The sequence below is a fragment of the Rhinolophus hipposideros genome (assembly GCF_964194185.1).
Source record: "Rhinolophus hipposideros genome assembly, chromosome: 8".
In the NCBI taxonomy this organism is placed as follows: domain Eukaryota; kingdom Metazoa; phylum Chordata; class Mammalia; order Chiroptera; family Rhinolophidae; genus Rhinolophus; species Rhinolophus hipposideros.
The window spans coordinates 63,499,294-63,519,938 of record NC_138054.1 but is presented as its reverse complement, the minus strand read 5'-3'; the positions used below and the strand labels follow the sequence as shown (position 1 = coordinate 63,519,938).

General features: G+C 38.4%; 1 protein-coding gene across 2 annotated transcripts in view; it reads left to right on the top strand.

The window, feature by feature from the left end:
- Window positions 1-8,181: 8,181 nt before the first annotated feature.
- NASP (nuclear autoantigenic sperm protein) overlaps window positions 8,182-20,645 on the top strand; it is a 30,438-nt gene continuing 17,974 nt past the window's right edge. Inside the window, exons 1-2 of one of the 2 annotated variants that reach the window (XM_081055193.1) lie at window positions 8,182-8,421; window positions 17,195-17,245. In XM_081055193.1, the coding sequence (XP_080911319.1) occupies window positions 8,363-8,421; window positions 17,195-17,245 (110 nt within the window). In that variant the 5' untranslated portion in view covers window positions 8,182-8,362. The remainder of the gene's footprint in view (window positions 8,422-17,194; window positions 17,246-20,645) is intronic. The other variant, XM_081055192.1, reaches the window with a different exon arrangement.

Here is a 20,645-nt window from a genome sequence, read left to right as displayed (position 1 = left end):
AGTAGACAGAGGGAGGCATGTTGGAAGTTAGTCTTTTGTCTCTGGTCCTTTCGACCTGGAACATTCCATCCTTTGGCCCACTGTGTGGGTTATTACTCAAATGTTCGGTTTAGCTGTCACTTCTCTAGGACTTCTTTCCTGACTTCACCTTACCCAGATGGCTTACTAAGTGATTCCATAGTTCCCTCTCACACTTTCATCATCCAAGTTTCCACAGGTATGAGGTAGTTTGAGAATGATGTCTATTGGTTTGCTGGGCTGCCACAATGGATGGCTTAAACCAGGGGTGTCCAAACTGCGGCCTGTGGGCCAACTGTGGCCCGCAATCCATTGTTAATTGGCCTGCAGCAAATTCCAAAAATATATTTAGTTTATTTAAACCAGGTGAGGCAATACGTACTTCACCTGAATGGCCTGGCTGTGTATTTTACCGCATATGGCCCTTGGTGAAAAAGGTTGAAAAAAGTTTGGACACCCCTGGCTTAAACGAAAGGAATTTATTTTCTCACAGTTCTGGAAGCTAGAAGTTGGATAGCAAGGTATTAGCAGGATTAGTTTCTTCTGAAGGTCCTGAGGGAAGGATCTGTTCCAGGCCTCTCTCCTTAGCTTGTGGATGGCCATCTCCTCCCTATGTCTTTACATTGTTTTCCCTCTGTATGCATCTGGTAAGAAAACCAGTCATACTGAATTAGGGCCCATCCTAATTACCTCATTTTAACTGAATTATCTCTTTAAAGACTGACTCTAAATACAGTCATTTTCTGAGGACTGGGGGTTAGGACCTAACTACATGAATTTGAGGGCAGAGGACACAATTCAGCCCATATAAGGAAGCAAAAGTTATAACATGAAATTATTCACTAATAAACTGACTACTTAAAAATTGTTCTTGACTCAAACATCTCACCCTGCTTAACATTAACATTTCTCTATTTATCTTTGTCTAATCAGTGGACAGTACAGTGCACGTTACCACAAAGTGAAATTACAAATCTTGGAAAAGATGCAATACCTTATTGAGCAATTAAAGTGATGTTGGGAAACTTCACACATCATACCCAAAGCCATTGAAATGTGAGGATTTGACAGTTACGAAAATCAAAGATGAAGACACTAGACTTCAAAAAAAGATGTTTGGAAGCGGAGTACAGCATTAGGAATAGAGAGTGAAAATGTAATGGCTCCGTGTGATGTCAGAGGGATAGTGGATGGGTGCAGGGGGGTCCACACAGTGTGAGGGGGGATATAAATGATAAACGTCTAAGTATAACTTTGTCTTGTGCACCTGAAACTAATAAAAAAAAAAGGTGTTTGGAATATCAAAGTATTAAGGAAGGCCTTTGGGAAAACTGGAGTCCTCAAGTATTTTTGCGAAAAGGATCCTTTATGTGATTGTTGTTTTGAATAAAAGACCACAGACTCACAATTTAAAAATGAGACTTGTTTTTATAAGACTATATTCTAGAAGGGAGTACTTACTAGCCAGAGGCTAGCACCACCATATTCCAGTTCCTTACATCAAAAGTTTTTATATACAAGTACAATCTAAGACCCCTTTCAGAAACTGTCTTAATGGTCTGCAAGGGAGGAGGGGCTGTCTAACACTTGAGTAGGAAAAATGAGACCTTGTGACATTTTTCAGGGGAAAAATTGTGAACCTTGTAGTCAAAGGTTGCCAAACTTGGGCCAGCCCGGTGGCTAAGGCGGTTGGAGTTCCATGTTCCTAACTCCGGAGGCTGCCGGTTGGATTCCCACATGGGCCAGTGGGCTCTCAACCACAAGGTTGCCGGTTCAACTCCTCAAGTCAGGCTCCGCCCCCTGCAGCCTAGATTGAACACAGCACCTTCTGCTGAGCTGCCTCCCGGATGGCTCAGTTGGTTGGAGCGCAGGCTCTCAACCACAAGGTTGCCAGTTCAATTCCTCGACTTCCTCAAGGGATGGTGGGCAGCGCCCCCTGCAACCAAGATTGACCAGGCACCTTGAGCTGAGCTGCCCCTGAGTTCCTAGATGGCTCGGTTGGAGCGAGTCCTGTCTACCTCAAGGTTGCGGGTTCGACTCCTGCAAGGGATGGTGGGCTGCGCCCCCTGCAACTAGCAATGGCAACTGGACCTGGAGCTGAGATGTGCCCTCCACAACTAAGACTGAAGGGACAACTTAACTTGGAAAAAAGTCCTGGAAGTACATACTGTTCCCCAATAAAGTCCTGTTCCCCCTCCCCAATAAAATCTTTAAAAAAAAATAAAAAGGTTGACAAACTTGAATAAGGATACTAGAGAAGGGGGATGATAACATACATTTGAAAAAGATCACAGTATTTGTTCAGGAAAACATGATCTATGAAAGAATCCTGATATTTGCCCAAAGAATTAAAACATTAAAAAGCTCTTTATTGGTTGAGATGTTAACTTCTAGAATAGTCATGACAAGTTCTGTTGATTTTCTTCTTATATTCCTCTCTTCCATCCATACTTTGACACCTGTATATTCATAACATTGTATGCCTGTCCAGATATATATCTTTGTTTTTTTCTCTACCTCTTGGGCCTTTGGCCTTTCAAAGTAGTGATAGGTTGTCTTATACAACAGGACAAGCAAGCCCAATTAGTCCATATTTAATTACTTTTAAATCTCATTCCATCTAAATTCCCTACATCCAGGATCCATCAGAATCAATCAGAGTTGTTTCTCTCAGAGTGGAGAACCAAGACTGTTTCTTTAATTGTAGGGATATCCCTTTCTAATTGACTTTACAGTTTAATAACTTGTGTTAATAAGAGTGCAAACATCATCTTGAGCTGTGATCATGAGGTCAAGAGCCATTTGATTCTACCATAACAGAAATGAGATGACACTTCTATTTGTGGAGATCCAGGGTGCCACTGTTTGCATGAAAGCTTTACTTTAGTATTCCAGAGACATAAATATGACTGTTCTGGCCAGTGAAAAGAAACAAAAAGTGATATGTGTTGGTTTCGGGTGAAAGCTTTAAGAGCAAGTGTGAGTTCCAAACATTCTCTCTTTCCCTCTGAAACAATGACAAGAAATGCCCTATATTCTTTCTGGTCACTGTTCCATCAGCTTGAGACCCAGAGTGAGGATGAAACAGCGCAATCTCCAGCTGACCTGAGATAAAAATATATCAGTGGAAACCGAACTTTATTGTATAAAGCTGTTGAAGTTTTGGGGTTACTTGTTACCACAGTTAAACTTACCCTAGCTCAATTAGTACAGTTAAGCTAATATTTTATTTAGAATATATGCAATGACATTTGCAAGTGAAAGGGGTCTGTAATTTTATTTCTCATATTATCCTACTTTGGAATTAAGACATTAGCTTTTTTGCTATATGTAAATGTGTTCAACTCACCATCTTTAAATGAAAGTCTTCCCTAAATTTTGTTAATAGAAATCAGAGTTCTATTACTATTATAGAAATTTTTTTGCTTTTTTTCTACATCTGGAAATATTTCTTTTTCCTTTTTTCTTTTCTTTTTTTTAAAGGAGAGCGTAGCTCACAGTGACCCATGCAAGGATGGAACCGGCAACTTTGGTGTTATCAGCACCACGCTCTAACCAACTGAGTTAACCAGCCACCCCTGGAATCACTCATTAAAAATGTGTTAATCATACCTATAAAACCATCTGGGCATTTTGGGAAATGGAAGACTTTAACTACAATTTTCAATTGTTTTATTATTATTATTTTATTTTATTTTTTAATTGGAGAATATTGGAGAACAGTGTGTTTTTCCAGGACCCATCAGCTTCATGTCAAATCATTGTTTTCAATCTAATTGTGGGGGCACAGCTCAGCTCCAAGTTAAGTTGTTGTTTTCAATCTAGTTGTGGAGGGCGCAGCTCACTGGCTCATGTGGGAATTGAACTGGCAACGTTGGTGTTATGAGCACTGCGCTCCAACCACTGAGCGAAACAGCCACCCAATTGTTTTATTATTTATTGATCTACTTAAATTCTCTGTTTCTTTTCGTGTCAATTTTGGCACTTTGTTTTTTTCTAGGACCACTCCATTAGGTTTTCAAATTTCTTAGCATATAGTTATTCTTAATATAATTACTTTAAAATTGTGTCTATAGTTTCTATAGTCATTTCTTCTGGATTTTAATTTTTGCATCGCTATACATATATTGTTTTTCAAAGAACCAGTCTCTAGTTTTAATAATCTTTTATTTCTCTCTTTTTTCTTGATTTCTGCCCTATCTTCCTTATGTCTTCCCCCCTTGTTGAGATTTCTCTACTGCTCTTTTTCTCACTTCATAAGTTAAATTCTTAGTTTTTGTTGTTTGTTTGTTTCCTGGCAAAATTTTTCAAGAGCTGGACTTCTTTATCTAAATACTCCTTAACTGTGTCCTATGAATTTTGACATGTAGTGTATTCATTATGACTCAGTTCTAAGTATTTCTTAACTCCCTTCATGATTTTTTAAACCAAAGGGCTATTTATAGTATATTACTTATACCATATACAAATGTTAATTTTCAATGCAAGAAAACTTTGTGGAGAAGACAGTCTATATGATAATGATAATGATTTTTTAGAATTTATTGAGACTTTCTTTGTGGCCTAATACATGGTCCATTTTTGTAAGTGATCTATGATGTTTGAATATAATATGTATTTGCTGTGTTTGAATCTAGATTTCTCTATATATGTAGTCACTTGAGCATATTAATAGTATTATGTCTTCAGCATTTCTGCTTATTTTTATCTGCTTGTCATAATATCTGAGTGACATGGGTTAAAAATTTCAGCTACACCTGTCAATTTATCTCAGTTTCTTTTGCAATTCTGGTAGTTGTTACTTGATATATTATTGATATATCTAAGAAGTTTATTTCTCTCTTATGTAACATTTTGGGAGTAAGCAGCCCAGAGCTGGTATAGCGGCTCAATGATATTATACTAGGAACCTAGGCTGCTTCTTCTGTCTTACTGCTTTGTTATTCCTGAGACATTGCCCCAATTGACACGGTGTAATATAGTTCACCACCATGTCTTCTGAAAGACAAGCCTCTTCCCTTTGGTGTCTCTACATAGAAGTTACACACATTGCTTCTATTTACTTTCCATTAATCAGAATGTCATCATGTGAGCATTCTAGCTCCAAGAGACATTAACAAGTTTGGTTTTTATTTTGATGGCTGTACACTAAAATAAATGAATAAATGAATAAATAAATGAATAAATAAATAAATGAATAAATAAATAAATATCAGAGTTCTATTGCTACTATTCTATAGAAGGAAAAAAATAGATATTGGGAAACAACTAGCAGTCTGTCACAAGGGCTCAACATTTTGTGTGCAATCATTCATTTAATCCCTTTCTTTTCAATATCCTCCTTCTACCCTCAACTTTCACTCACATCAACATTCTTTTTGTTTTGCCCTTTCCAGAAAATAATCTTCCAGTTTTTCTGTTGGTTTGTGGGAGATTTAGAGGGTCTAATTTCTTCTTAAAAATTTTCAACCTAACCCACTTTTTCAGCCCTATCTTTATTCCCTATTCCAAGAGGTACCTGTCACAACCAATTCCTGAGGCTTTTTGTGTTTTCTGTATTGTCAGTCTGGTTGCTTTTTGGCTTTCCTCATTGGGATTGGAATTCTCTTTTAGTCTGCTAGGTCAGTTACTACTTGTCCATCTCTTTTCCAGCTTTTAAAATTTTGTTGCTGTTGCTTCCTCTCCCACTCTCTTTGATCTTGTGAGTTTTACCTTTAAAAACAAATAAAAAATTCCTTCATTGTTATGTAGATTTCAAAAGGGAATGAGTGTAAATTTATGTTCAACACACCATCTTTAACTGGAAGACCTCCCTAAATCTTGTTAAATAAAATTTTACTTTTCCCCCAAGATAGAGTCCCATTTACCCTCATTATTTACTATGAAATATTGGTTTCTATTTTAAGTACATATATATATATATATATATATATATATATATTTAAATTTTATTTTATTGGGGAAGGGGAACAACACTTTTTTATTGGGGAACAGTGTGCACTTCCAGGATTTTTTCCAAGTCAAGCTGTTGTCCTTTCAATCATAGTTGTGGAGGGCACAGTTCAGCTCAAGATCCCGTTGCCATTGTTAGTTGCAGGGGACGCAGCCCACCATCCCTTGGCAGTCGAGGAGTCCAACCGACAACCTTGTGGTTGAGAGCCCGTGCTGCAACCAACTGAGCCATCCAGGAGCTTAGCGGCAGCTCAGCTCAAGGTGCCGTGTTCAATCCTAGTTGCAAGGGGCAGAGCCCACCATCCCTTATGGGAGTTGAGGTATTGAACAGTCAAACCAGCAAGCTTTGTGGTTGAGAGCCCATGGGCCCATGTGGGAATTGAATCGGCAGCCTTTGGCCTTAGGAGCACGGAGCTCCAACCATCTGAGCCACCTGGCTGGCCCCTCCCTTAAGTAGATATATTTTGAGTAAAATTATTTCCAGTTCTAATTATGATTATATGATGATTGCTTTATTCATTCATTCAACAAACTTACTTTGGACACTGAGTATGAGTCAGCCACTGTTGTATGCATTAGGGATTTAGCTGTAAACAAAACAGAAAAGATCACATGGTGCCTATATACTTAGGAGGGGAAAAGAGTAAAATAAAACAAGTAAATAACTTTAGATTTTGGTACGTACAATGGATGAAATAAACAAAAGGAAACTCATTTTGATTGAGTGTCCAAGGAAGGCCTCTTTGGAACAGTATTAATAACATTTGAGATGAGGCCAAAGGAGACGTCTTTTTTAATTTTATTTTATTTATTTTTTTGGTCTTTAGGACCTAGTACAAAGCCTTGCACATAATTGCTCAGTGAATATTATTAGTTTAAACAGATGAGTGGGTCACACAAGTTACTGGATTGAATTTCTCAGGCCCTAGCCTTGGTTCCAGAGAGAGACCTCCCCTTTCTCCAACCCAATCCTCCAGTCAGCATGTTATCAGACTGGCCAGCCAGGCACAATGCTTATTGTTGAAGCATTACCCCTCATTCTCACAATATCCTTAAGGAGTCGATACTAATATTGTCCTCATTTTACATTTAATCTTAAAAGGTTCCATGACCTGGTTCAGATCACCCAGTTAACAACAGGAGAGCCCATTTTTGTTTGCCACAGGAATTGGCATTTTCAGGTCCAGCTCTATACACCCAAAGATTTCATCCTGCTTGAGCCTTGAAAGATTAGAATAAGTATCCTCTAGAATCTCCCAGTGTGTCTGAAAATGGACATAAGTAAAATCCTATACTGATCACTGTCATCTAGGTTATTGTGGAAAGCAATGGATGATGCTCCAGGTGTGGGGAAGTGCAACCATTTCAGCCTGCCGGTTATCTTTCACTCAGTTGCAGGAAATGAGGCATACTGCTTTCCATAACCGACTTATCTTGCAGCTTTCTGAGCAAGTCACACCTTCCTTGAACCTTGGTTTCTATTTCTATCAAATAGGGTTGATAATACCGATCTCACTAGCAGCATTTAAGATTAAGCAAGACGGTTAATAGCTGTAAAATTTCTAAACAGAGTACCCTCGCACGTACTGCGCAAATAAATTGTAGTTCAGAGTGGACGAAAAGAGGTGGGAATAGCAGGCTAGTCAGATTTGGAGTCTGGGTAGAGCCTAAGCGGATGGGGTCCGCGGATTGGGCCAGCCGAAAGGGCCGGGCCAAGAAGGAGGAGTCAGCTGTGTCCTTTCACAGCACTGAGCTTTGAATCAAGCGCGGTAGTTTCAGGTGTAGCCAATCCTAGACTAGCATTTTCTTCCGTCAGTTGTTGCTAAGGCTCATAGCCACGCGTCTCTCACCGAGATCGGTTCTAACCGTTGCTGTACCCGTGCTCTGCTTTTGCGTGTCCATCCGTTACGACCCAGAGAACGGACAGAAAGTTGCAGACACTTCCCCGAGTATCCGGGCCGGAAAGAGGCTACTCGCTCCAAACGTGCAGAGCAGCACCAGCTTCCCCTTTTGTGGAAGTCGCTGGCTGACGCTGAGTCAGGAGTTGTAATACCAATATTCCAGTTCTTCTTACACGACTTACTAGAAAAGTAGGAAGTTGCTTTTTTGGGGGAAAGCGGGCCAGGCAAGAAAGGTACCCCTTGTAAAGCCAGAAGCCACGGTGGGGGTGTCCTTGGGTGAGACTAGGCTGAGTTCTGGCCCTTTAAACTCGAGGGGGAGGATCCGGAAGTGGATGGGCGGGATGAAAGGCCCTGATATATAAGAGGGCCCAGCCGCGCGGGGTCTCCAATCTGCCATTTTCTGTCCGCAAATAAGTCTCTGGCGTACGAAATTCCTTCTATTTTCCTCACAGGCTGTATTCCGTCCGCTGGCCCACCACCTCAGGGGAACGATGGCCGCAGACTCCACAGCTACTGCCGCCATCGCCGCGGAGCTGGTTTCCTCCGACAAGTAAGCAGGACCGTGGAGAGCTGGAGGCACTGGCCAGTCTACGGGAAAGGGGTGGTGGACTGGGGCTCCCCGGGAGAGGAGACCGGTGGGCGGGAGGACTTGCCTCCCAATGAACAACCGTTGCTGTTAGTGAAGGCCTGGACACGGGAGAAGCCCACCTCTTGCAGAGAGCCTGGAGTATTAGCCGTAACGCGGGTCGGCTGGCGCCCCCTGCCCCTGTTTTCGCGGCCGCCATCTTGCCGGGGGCAGCGGCGGCGGTCCTCATCGCCTGCCCCTCTTCTTCCTCCCGCGGCCCGGGGCTATCCGCGGGGAGGCAGGGCCCTAGCGCGTCTGTGTGCCTTTATGCCTCTACTGTCCCCGCACTCGTGGCGCACGCCTCCAGTAGCATCCCCAAACAAGGGGAAATAACCAATAGAGATTTGGCGCCAAAAAACAGAAAAGCCCAGCGCGAGGGAGGCTGGACCCGTGGGGTCGGGGGGCGGGGCCTCTCGAGGGGCGGGGTCTTGCGCCTTTGCGTTCACTTGCCTCCGCAGGCTCTGGAGCAGGGGGCGGGGACCTGAGGAGGCGGGAAAACTTCCATTGTTTGGGGCCGTGCCGCCGGAGCTGCGGCCGGAGCTTCGGCCTTCCGCAGTGGGGCGCGGTGACGCTAGTTCCCTGCGGCCTCTTGGCTCACCTGGTGCCTTCCTACCCACAGCTGGCCCCACTCTTAGGTCTGTGGTGGAGAGCATCGTGGTTCTTTAGATTTTGGGGTGTTGGCGAGAGACCTGGCTGCTTCTGGGATTTTTTACGTGGACGCGAAGTATCTGCACCTACTGCTACGTCTGGCTCTGCTCATTGGCCGCAGTGTTTGGTTGCTAGGTGAATAAGCAGTATGCGCTGAGTGTGGTAGAATGACTGGAGGGAATGATATAAGATATTGCCACTCAGATCTACGTTATTTTTTGAATAGTGAAGGGAACACTCCGTTCATTAGAGGAAAAAAGCAAGTGCTCTTTTCCATCTAATAGGTCTGACTTCCCAATCTTTATTTTTCAGGGGCCTTGTTTTATTTTTTTCCTTGTGCACTTTAGTAGAAGCTAGCTTCCTCCGCTATACAGGGACAGGCTGCTGTGAGGTGTTTGTGATTGATCCATTATAGGCTTACACTCTATGATTGTATTAGTACATTTACAGTTACCTGAGATGTACTTATCTATCTACTGTACCTAGCACGTTTTGCTACCTACTACTGTACTTTTTGGGTCGTTTTGAATGTTTTTTATTTGATCCACATGAGTACACCGTGAAGTAATAATTATCTTCTATAGGTGAGAAAAATCAAGATTAGAATGCAGGAATTAATTCCAAATTGATAAGTGACAGAGTCTGCGTTAAACCCCAGTATTTCAAATTTATTTCTTCATTGCCAACCCTAAAGTTTACCTAGGAGGAAATTGCATGAAAACCTAATTAGCTAGTCTGAGAGAACAATAAAGGCAGCATTCCTCAGTTAATGTTGGTTGGGGCTATTCGAAGGTAAAACCGCACCTAAGGTGTTTAAGGAGGAGGGTGAAGAAAATGACCTTAAATTTAGACTTTAATAGGAATGCACATAATTCCAGCATAACCATCGAATGAATAAAAACATGTATAACTTCCAAACCAGTAGAGAGAAAGAAATCTAATGAGAAATAAACCTTAATTCAGAGTTGATTTTTTTTTTTTTTTTTTTTTTTTTTTTTTTATAATACCAGCTTCCTAAGTAGTGATGTTGGACCACAGTTTTGTCATTGTAAAAAGCTTCAATTGGGCTTCTGTTCTCATGCCATTTAAACAACATTGCTAAAGGTAATTAATAAATTGTCTAAATGCTAAATCAGTCCTTGTCATGATAGTTTTCTAACTAGTTTTTAACTGTTTTGTTTATGTTAGAAAAGATAAAGAATATAGAAGTTTGTACTGTAGTGATAAGGAGAAATGAGAGCTCAGAAAGTCTTGTGTGATGCATTGAATATTGGCTTAGTTATCTTATAATAATTCCTAACCTACTTATCTGTTGCTTTAGATGACAGATGTGGAAATTGGTTTAGTTCAGTAATAAAGTTCTGGCAGCTCACATGCTAAGTGGCAAAGTCACTTGCCTTAATCCTAGTGATTCAGAATCCGTAGCTTATTTTAACATACTGATTTAGGTGCCAGGCTTTGTGCTTGATGCTAGGCTGCTACAGCTAGGATAAGATAGACATGGTTTCTCTCCTTAGAGCAAAACCCTGAGCAAATTGTATATAGTTATTCTACATTGTTGTATAAATGGTTGCCTACTTGATATATTGCACTTTGCACTGTATCTTGGAGGTCATTCCTCATCAGGACATAATTTCCTTATGGCTGCATTGTATTCTATTCTGTGGCTGTCTCACAAGTTCCCTGTCGTTGGACATTTGAGTTGTTTAGTTATTAAAAAGTGCTGCAGTGACTAACCTTGTAATAAACCATGGACTAGTATATTTGTAGGGTAAATTTCTACAAGTAGAATTGCTGGATTAAAGAGTTAGTGTTCATTTGTTTTTGATAGATATTGCCAAATAGGCCTTCATAGATAGATTTTTGTTAATGTAAACTTTTATTAACAATATATGGGAGCACCTTTATCCTACATCCTTGTCTTTGACTATTGCATGGGTAAAAAGCGCTTTCTCTTTACAATTTTGTGTTTCTCTTAAGAATGAATGTGAAAATGTTTTCAAATGTTTGAGCTGTTCATGTTTTGTGTGAATGTGTTTATATCCTTAATCTTTTCCTGTTGGGCTTAATTCTATGTATATTTGCTAAGTTGACCTTTTGTAAAATGAACTCATTGGAGTAGAATTTATCTTCCATGGATTCTGAATTTAAAAAGGCCTTCTCCAGATAAGTTACAAAATAATTCTACCATGATTTCCTCTGATACTTTTTGGCTTTGTATTTTACACAATGATTTTTCAAGAGAAGCAGAAATCCAGATTTTTATGTGATCGCTTCATAGTTTTAAATGTAGAATTCTAATTAACATTAAAAAGTACTGAATAACATGTCTATGGGATCAGGTAGGACATGAACATCAGTTTATAGTTTTTGTTCTGATCCATTGATTCTTAGAGTGTGGTCCCTAAACCAGCATATCAGTATCACCTGGGAAATTTAAGAAATACAAAACTTGAATAAACTCTAGGGGCGGGGGCTCAACATGTCATCCAAGTGATTCTCAATGTAGACTGAAGTTTGACAACCACTGCTTTTATCCATGTTTTCTTCTGACTATACTAGTACTGCCTTAGTTCAGGCACTTTTTATTTGTTTAGGCCCCTAAGTAAGAATAAAAGTAAATTCACTGTTGAGTGCTTTACAATACTTTTTATTTATTTTTTATTTTTTATTTTTTTAAAGATTTTATTGGGGAAAGGGAACAGGACTTTATTGGGGAACAGTGTGTACTTCTTTCCAAGTCAAGTTGTTGTCCTTTCAATCTTAGTTGTGGAGGGTGCCATTCAGCTTCAAGTTGTTGTCCTTTCAGTCTTAGTTGTGGAGGGCACAGCTCAGCTCCAGGTCCAGTTGCCATTGCTAGTTGCAGGGGGCACAGCCCACCATCCCTTGTGGGAGTCGAGGAATTGACCTGGCAACCTTGTGGTTGAGAGCCCACTGGCCCATGTGGGAATCCAACCGGCAGCCTTCGCGAGAGTTAGGAGCATGGAGCTCTAACCGCCTGAGCCACCAGGCCGGCCCCTACAATACTTTTTAAATAGTGTCTTTACTGACTTTTTGTTTCTAACGTTATCCACTTTGAAACTATTAATATCTTTTGTACTACCATCAGGTGTATACAAAGTAAATTTGATCATATTACACCTTCAGCTACTCACTTCAGAATAAAGATTTAAAACCTTATTAGGAAAAAAAAACCTTATTAGGTTGGCATTAAACTAAATGATCTGGCTCTTGTATTAACTATCCAGCCTTTCTCCTCATTACAACTTGTGATGGGAAGCGGGGAGAAGCTAGTGCATGTCTACTATAATTAAATATACATATATATGGTAATGAGATGTAAAGTACAGGAAGTTAATACTCAGGAATGCCTGTTTTTGGCCTTCTGAAATCTTCCAAATACCTATGACTTTATTCACTTTTTCAAAGTATACTGAAAAGAAATGTGCAGCTATCCACCAAAATACGTAAGCAAGTGACCCTTAAGCAACACAGGTTTGAACTGCGCAGGCCCACCTATATGTGGATTCTTTTCAATCAATATGTACTGTATTATAAATATTTTCCTATGGTTTTTAAAAACATTTTCTGTTCTTTAGCCTACTTTATTTTAAGAATACTACAACATATAATACATATAACAAAATATGTGTTAATTGACTTACATTATTGGTAAGGCTTCTGGTCAGCAGTAGGCTATTAATAGTTAAGTTTTTGGGGAGTCATACATTGTCCAAATTTTTGACTGTGCAGGAGGTCGCGGTGCCCCTAACCCAGGTGTTGTTAAAGGGTCAACTGTACAATGTTCATAGAAGCTGTTACAATCACCAAAACCTACAAATGAACCAAATGTCCATCAACAGTAGTATGGATAATCATTCTGTTTATATAATAGAATACAGCAATGAACAAGCTAGATTTATATGAATCATGGATGGATCTCACAGAAATGATTAAATGACATGAAAGAATCTGCTTTTGTTTATATAAAGTTCAAAAATCAGATGGAAACCAAATACTGTCATATTTATCATTTTCAATGCTTTTGTTTATTTGTATAGATAAATTTCTACCTGGTATTCACTTCCTTTAACATTTCTTCTAATGATAGCCTACTGGTGATGAATTCTTTCTGCTTTTATATGAAAGAAAAGACTTTATTGCACTCATTTTTGGAAGATATTTCTCTAGCTATAGAATATGTTGCTAGTTTTTTCTTTCAGTATGTCAATATTGCTTCTCACTGTCTTCTGGCTTGCATTGTTTCTAACAAGAAGTTGGCTGTCATTTTTGTTCTGATTCTGTATAGCATGTGTCTTTTCCTTTGCCTGATTTTTGTGGGTTTTTTTCTATCAGTAGTTTTCAGCAATTTGATTATGATGTGCCTTAGTGTGGTTTTCTTATGTTTCTTCTGCTTGGAGCTTGTTGATTGTTGGATCTGTGGATTTATACTTCTCATCAAAATTGGCACATTTTTGCCATTATTTCTCTTTAAAATTTATTTTTTTAAATTTTGATTTTATTGTATTTGTTTTTACCATCATTTCTTTAAATATTTTTCTTTCTATTCCACTCCCCCCCTCCACCCCCCATACTTTCAGGGACTCCAGGTACATATATATTTGTCTGTTTAGTGTCTCACAAAATTCTTTGTGTTTTCATTTTGGATAGTTTCTCCGAATCTTTTCTTCAGGTCTGATTGCTGTTAATCCTGTCAAGTGTATTTTTTGTCCAGAAGTTTGATTTGGGTATTTTTTTTTAAAATGCTTATTTCTTTCATCATTGTGCTTGGGCTTTCCTTTACATTCTTGAGCTGGTGGGATATATTTATAATTGCATTAATGTCCTAATAAATGCTTTAATGTGTCTCATTCTGTGTTGTCTGTCATTTCTGGGTCTAGTTCTATTGATTACGATTACTTTTCCCCATTATGGGTTTTAATTTTCTGCTTTTTTCATCTGCTAATTTTTTGTTTATATATTTTATCAGATATTGTGAGGTTTGTTGTTGGGTGTTGGAGTTTTTATTCCATTGAATATGTTTTGGCTGTTTGGGATGGAGTTAACTTGGAAACAGATGGTCCTTTTGAGGCTTGCCTTTAAGTTCTGTTAGACAGGTCTGGAACTGTCTTAAGTGCTAATTGAACTCCATTACTAAAGCAGCACTTGATGCTCTGTGGTAGGAGTTCTTTCTACTCTGGCTAATGGGAGTTATTCTATACATTCTGTGTGATCTTTGAGGATTGTTTCATTGACTCCTTTCTGGTGGTTCTTTCCCAGCCTCAGTAGTTTTCTCATGCATAAACTGATCAACACTTAGCCTCCCAATCCCCAAACAGTCTCTTCAATTCTGTGAGATGGACTCTGTTCAGGTTCCTTCTGTACTGTGGACAAAACTCTAGGTAGTAAGCTGGGAACACTTGCAGGGCTCACCTCATTTGTTTCCCTTCTCTCTCATCACTGTCCTATGCCACTAGTTCAAAGTCTGAAAACTGATGTTTCACGTATTTTTGGCCTTTTTTTTTTTAAAGTTGTTTTGAGGTGGGAGGGTGAGCCATGGCTAACAGTGATAAATAGTATTGCACTTCACTCCTCACCTATGCGTGTACAAAACATTTTGTGTATTCTTGCTGCCACTGGTGCCTGAATCTTTTTTGTAGCCTGTATGTGCAGCATTAATATGTTTATTTTTAGTACTGAAGCTGTTTTTGGACATTTGTGTTTAACTACCACATTGTGTGGTCCATAGATTAGTGTTGGTTTGTGAACTGTTTTTTACTGATCTACAAAGAGATAAGTATAAAAATTTGGAGTGTTTAGGAACAAATTTGACATTACTCTGACATTTTTGTATATATTTTAAAAACCATCTCTTATTCATTGAAAATAAAAAAAAATCTGGTCCTTCAATCAAGTAATTTGAGAAGCTCTGTGCTGGAATTTGACCAAATTAACCCCTTAGTGAAACTATATTTGAACATAACTCACTATGACAAACTTTAGATAAGGATCCCAGGCTATTTCAGGGTTCCGGGCAGATCTGCTTGCTTACCTGCAGCTGAAAGAACTGCCTTTTGAATTGTGCCTCATCTGGGTGGCTGTAGCTGTGAAGCGTCTGCTTATTTTCAACGCTATTTCCGCCTCCACCCCCATTTCTTAGGGCTTTTCATCAAACTTGTGTTTACCAATATAATATTCACAAAGGGAATTAGGAGCAAAGATTTTTGGATCTTTGCTGAAAGTAGCTGACAACTTTTTATCTTTAAGTCACGTTCTAGGATTCAGCCTCCAATATAGTTAGTCCCTACCTGTCATTTAATCTCTTCTACCTTTCTCTGTGCTTTTCTAAATAAGTTGTCCCTCTCTGCTTGTTTTGTTGGAGAGACTTTGTCTCCAATGCTTAGCACACAGTAGGTACTAAAATTAAAATATCTTTAAATTTATTTATTGAACTGAGTAAGCTGTTTTTTAATTGTTCATTTGTCTCATCCATATATTGCATATCTATTTTCATAAATTTGGTGTAGCTAAACAAGAAAGTTCAGATGTGAAAAAACTGATCGACTCAGTTCTATTTGTTTTGTTTGTTTTAACCTTTTGGGGAGTTTTCAGTAATTGTCTATTACAGGTAATGGAAAGCCCTTTTATCTTCTACAGTGTTTATTCTCTCATACTCTAGCTTTCGTTTTTTTTCTGTACATACTCCAATTCTAATTTAATGCTTCCAAGGTGTTAGTAGTAAAGTTGCCTCTTTTCCCACTGTTCGTTCCTTTTTCTCCATTTCACCATCACAGCTAACGGCATTCTTGGCTCTCATTTGTAATTTAATGGTCTTTGTTTTTAAGCTCTGGTGTGCTTTGAGGGCACATTTATAAATGATGTCCTTACTTATCTAAATATTGCCTTTGGGATATAGGTGAAAACTGATGATGGAGCAGATAAAAATGGCAAGGATTTAAGTTAATACCAAGTGAATGGTGTCAATCTCTACAGGGTCCCTAAGCAGTAACTTAAGTCATCCCTGTCTTGAAACCTACCTAAGGTACAATTGTATTGTAAAGAAAGGGTTAAGCCTTCATTCCTTTTATTTACCAGTTTTCATAATAATGCAATGGTCTGTCATTTTCCCAAGATGACTAATGAGTTTTTTCTTTTTGTATTATTGAGAACTTAACGGATTTAAACATATTTGAAGTTTTTCAATCCATTGCAGTTATCTTTGTTGATGCTGAAATTCTCCCTTCTTTTGGCCTGTGGGATTTTTAGTCAGGTTGGTTCCTGAGTACTTTTGTTATATTTTTGTAAATACTTTGTAATATTTTGGAAATGTTTTGTAAATATTATTTCAAATATATAGAAAAGTTGCAAAAATAGTGCAAAGAACTCTTCCTATGCTTTCCCATGGATTCCCCATATTTGCTTTATAATTCCTTTTGTCATGACCATAAGTAGATATGACCCTAAGTAATATTAAATATAGTTGTGTTGCTTTCTGGCATGAAATTGTCCCAGACTCACCCTTGTACTTCCCGTGTCCCAGCTTAGAATCAATTATTTCTCAGTGGAGTCTTGGTTCCTATTAGTGGGAAATAGTTTCTCAGGAATAGTCTGAGTGTTAGGGGTTACTCATTGCTACTGAGTTTGTCATTATTGCCAAACCTTTTCAGTAAAACATTATGATATGTCTTAAAGATACTTATATATTAGGAATTTTGAAAAATGAATGTTCTTGGAAACTTCTTTTTTAAAAAAACAAACCTTATTTTTAGTGAGCAGTTTTGTAGAATGAGGTTTGTCAGGAATGCACATATGGCATTATAACAGAAATACTGCATTCTCTTCCATCTAATCATAAACTCAAAGCTAGTATGACACCGTCTTGTTCGTTGTAGTATACCTTATGCTTAGTAAATAAGCATTTAACAGATATTTGAATGAGTAAGATTAAGTAAATATTAAGATCTTATAGCATATTTTTCTTAATTTTTTTACTTAATTTCCAGGCTTAAAATAACCTCCGTTTTAATTTTTTCCCCTTTTTTCATTACAGAATTGAAGAAGATGCTCCTGCCCCTTCTACCTCTGCTGACAAAGTAGAGAGGTAAGATTTTTTTACATGGTACAATTAGATTTATATATGGCACAGAAACTATGAGTGCCACATAACTTGAGGGCAGTTATTGTTTTTCTTCCTCATCTTATGATCCCCAACCCCTCCAGTTAAAGCCGTTGTTTCTCAGTCTAGTTACGTAGGACACAGCTCCCTGGCCAATGCTGGTGTTATGAGCCTTGCGTCCCCCCGGCTGAGGCAGTCGGTTGCTGGTCGGCCATTCAACAGCAGCTCTCGCCGGCTGCTCCTGCAACCCATGGCAGTTCGCGCCAACCTCGCGCCAACCTCGCCTGCTCACGGCAGCCCAGCTCCAGGGAGAGCTGTTGTTCATAATTTTAGCTGTGGAGGGCGCAGCTCACTGGCCCATGTGGGAATCCAACTGGCAGCCTTGGCATTCCAACCACCTGAGCCACCGGGCGGGCCCGAGAGGGCAATTATTTTTCAGAGGTAACAAATAAGACTGAAAATTAGGGTACTTGTCTAGTTTAAAATATGGAGTCCTGACAATGATGTCTTTAGTTTTGTTTTGTTTTTTTGGTATTGATTAAAATATTAGAATAGCACCTTATTTAGTTCTGTTCCTTACTCAGTATACAGCATGCCTGGCAAATGCTAACCTATTTTTTGAATACTTTTGCTGATTTAGATCTGTATTTTGTAAGGTTGCCATTTTCAGTTTTGTTATTCTAGTTTAAAAGTCTTAAATTGTATTTTGAGCTCAAACCTACTTCCTCATGTTGATGTAAACATGGTTCTTAACCAGAGGTAAGCATAATACTTAAGTAGAAAGCTTATCCAAAAGATAGGTGCCTGGATAGCCTTCCTAGAGATTTTGTTTGTTAAGCTTGAGATGGAATTCAGGTTTGTATGTTTTGGAAAAGCTTTCTGGTCATTCTTCAGCTCACTTAGGTTGAGAATCACTGTTTTAAATTCTCTTCAGTCCTTCCGTAGACTATCTCTGCACGTATTTTTCACGAGTCTAGGTTTTTCATGTTGTCTTAAATCCCCTTGTCATCTTGGTTATTTAAACTATGCCTTCTAGAAATACTACCTTATGATTTGTGAATCAGTCTGGATTTTGGGTGGAAGGAGTACTGCTCAGGGTTGGTCTTAAACACACATTCATATAACTCTTTTAGAGGGTTAATCTTTGGATATACCATAATATTTAAATTTCTGGATTGAGCATAAGGGGTAAATGTAGCTAGTCTATCTGACCCCCCACAACACAGTGCTGATGTTTAATTATCAATATTTATAAGCATTTGTGATTTTTTTTTTTCTTTTTTGAGGAGCATGATACTCTGATTCCGACAGAAACATGAAGGATAGTTGGAAAAAGCATGACTAGTCACATTATAAATATATAACAACTGACCTGAAGTGGATATTTAGTACTACCTACCAGTTATAGCACACTTCCTGGTCAAGTCATTTTTCCATCTGCTAACCAAATTTATCTTAAACATTCCATACCATCATCTCTCTTTTTGCTCTTACTTGATGATTTTATTAATACTTTGTTTTTTGTTGTTTGATTGTTCAGTGAATAAGCAATAGGAAGAGAAATTTCTTAACACTGTGCCATAAATCTGTACCCGCATATTTTCTTTTGGATGTCAGTCCTTGTTCTTAGCAGTTCTCAGTGTATAGTCTACACTCTTAGGGTCCCTAAGACCCTTTCAGAGATTCTCTGAGATCAAAACTATTTTCATAATTGGAAGACCGTTTGCATTTTTTCCTCACACGAAGGCAGAAATTTATAATTCATTTTTTTGTATAACCACCTGGGATAATTTCTTGTCTTAACCATTCATTGCATAGCAGTTTTGAGCAGAGGAGTAAAATTGTAATAGGTAATGGCAAAATACTTTCTTGGGGGAAAGCCACAAAATATTTTGGCTGGTAATTAGCTGAAATACCATTTTTGAAAATATGTGCTGCTCTACATTATATATTTTTTATCTGCTAATTTCGAGAATGATTTTTGTACTTAAATGTAAGATTTATATTCCTATTGCATTTATCCTAGTCAATTAATTCAGCCCATGAACATTTTCTTTTTAAAAAAATCTATGTAAACTAAAAACAAACAAAAAAAAACCCAGTTCACCCAAGTCTCCTACCTCCCACCCTGCCTTTGGCAACCACCAATCTGTTCTCTGTATCTACATGCTTGTGTGGTGTTTTTTGGTTGTTTGTTTTTTAGATTTTTAGATTCCATATATATTAGATATCGTATGGTCTTTGTCTTTTGTCTTTCTCTTTCTGACTTATTAATATTTCATGTAGGCTAATACACTCGAAGTCCATCCATGTCACAAATGGCAAGATTTCATTCTTTTTTATGGTTGAAAAATTTTCGATCATATATATCAATGTATCAATGGACATTTAGGTTGTTTCCGTGTCTTGGCTATTGTAAATAATGCTGCAGTGAACATGGGGGTGCAAATATGTCTTTTCGAGTTAGTGTTTTTGTTCTCGGATAAATAATGCTGGGTAATACGGTAGTACTATTTTTAATTTTTTGAGGAACTCCCATAGTGGCTGCACCAATTTACATTCCTACCAACAGTATACAAAGATTCTCCTTTCTTCACATCCTCACCACCATTTGTTATTTCTTGCTTTCTGACAATAGCCATTTTTCACTATGTTGAAATTGGCACTAATGGTACAAAAGCAGTGGTGGATAAATCTGCTGGTCCCTTAACATAAGTCAAAGCAGTGGCACCAAACAGTACAAGTAGTTCTTTTGTTTTTTTGTTACCTGTTTGACTTCGGAATGTCCCTGATGTGAAATACCTCCAATTTCAGTTAGGAATATTTGTAATAAAGTGCTATAAGCTTGTAAGTTTATTCTTAGTCCTTCACTACATGGCTATATAATCTGAGTCAAAATGGGAAGCGTGTGGGTACTACTTCTGTATCCTGAAGTTTGTACAATGGGTGTCTTTAGGAAAAGCCCTTGTGTAACTGAATTAAGGATTGAATTTTTCATGGAATTTTGAATTTACTTGGAAGAATGGCCATCAAACTCATTATTTAGACTTGGGTATTGGCAGACATTTTCTCTTAAGTTGAGTAAAGTGAGCTTGTCACTTTAAAGGAAACAACTGAGAATATTTGTTACCAGTGATAGAAGTTGAACTTTCAAATTAAAATTAAGTGTTTGGAAGTAATATTGACCACTGAACTTGATAGCATCCCAATATTTCAAGACTCTTCTGATGAAATTGGTGGTGATTTAAAAAAATAAGTAAAATGCACTTAACGTAAAATTTACCATCATAACCATTTTTAAGTGTGTAGTTTAGTAATGTTGAGTACATTCACATTGTTGTGGAACCAGTCTCATTTTCATCCCAACTGAAACTCTAAACAACAG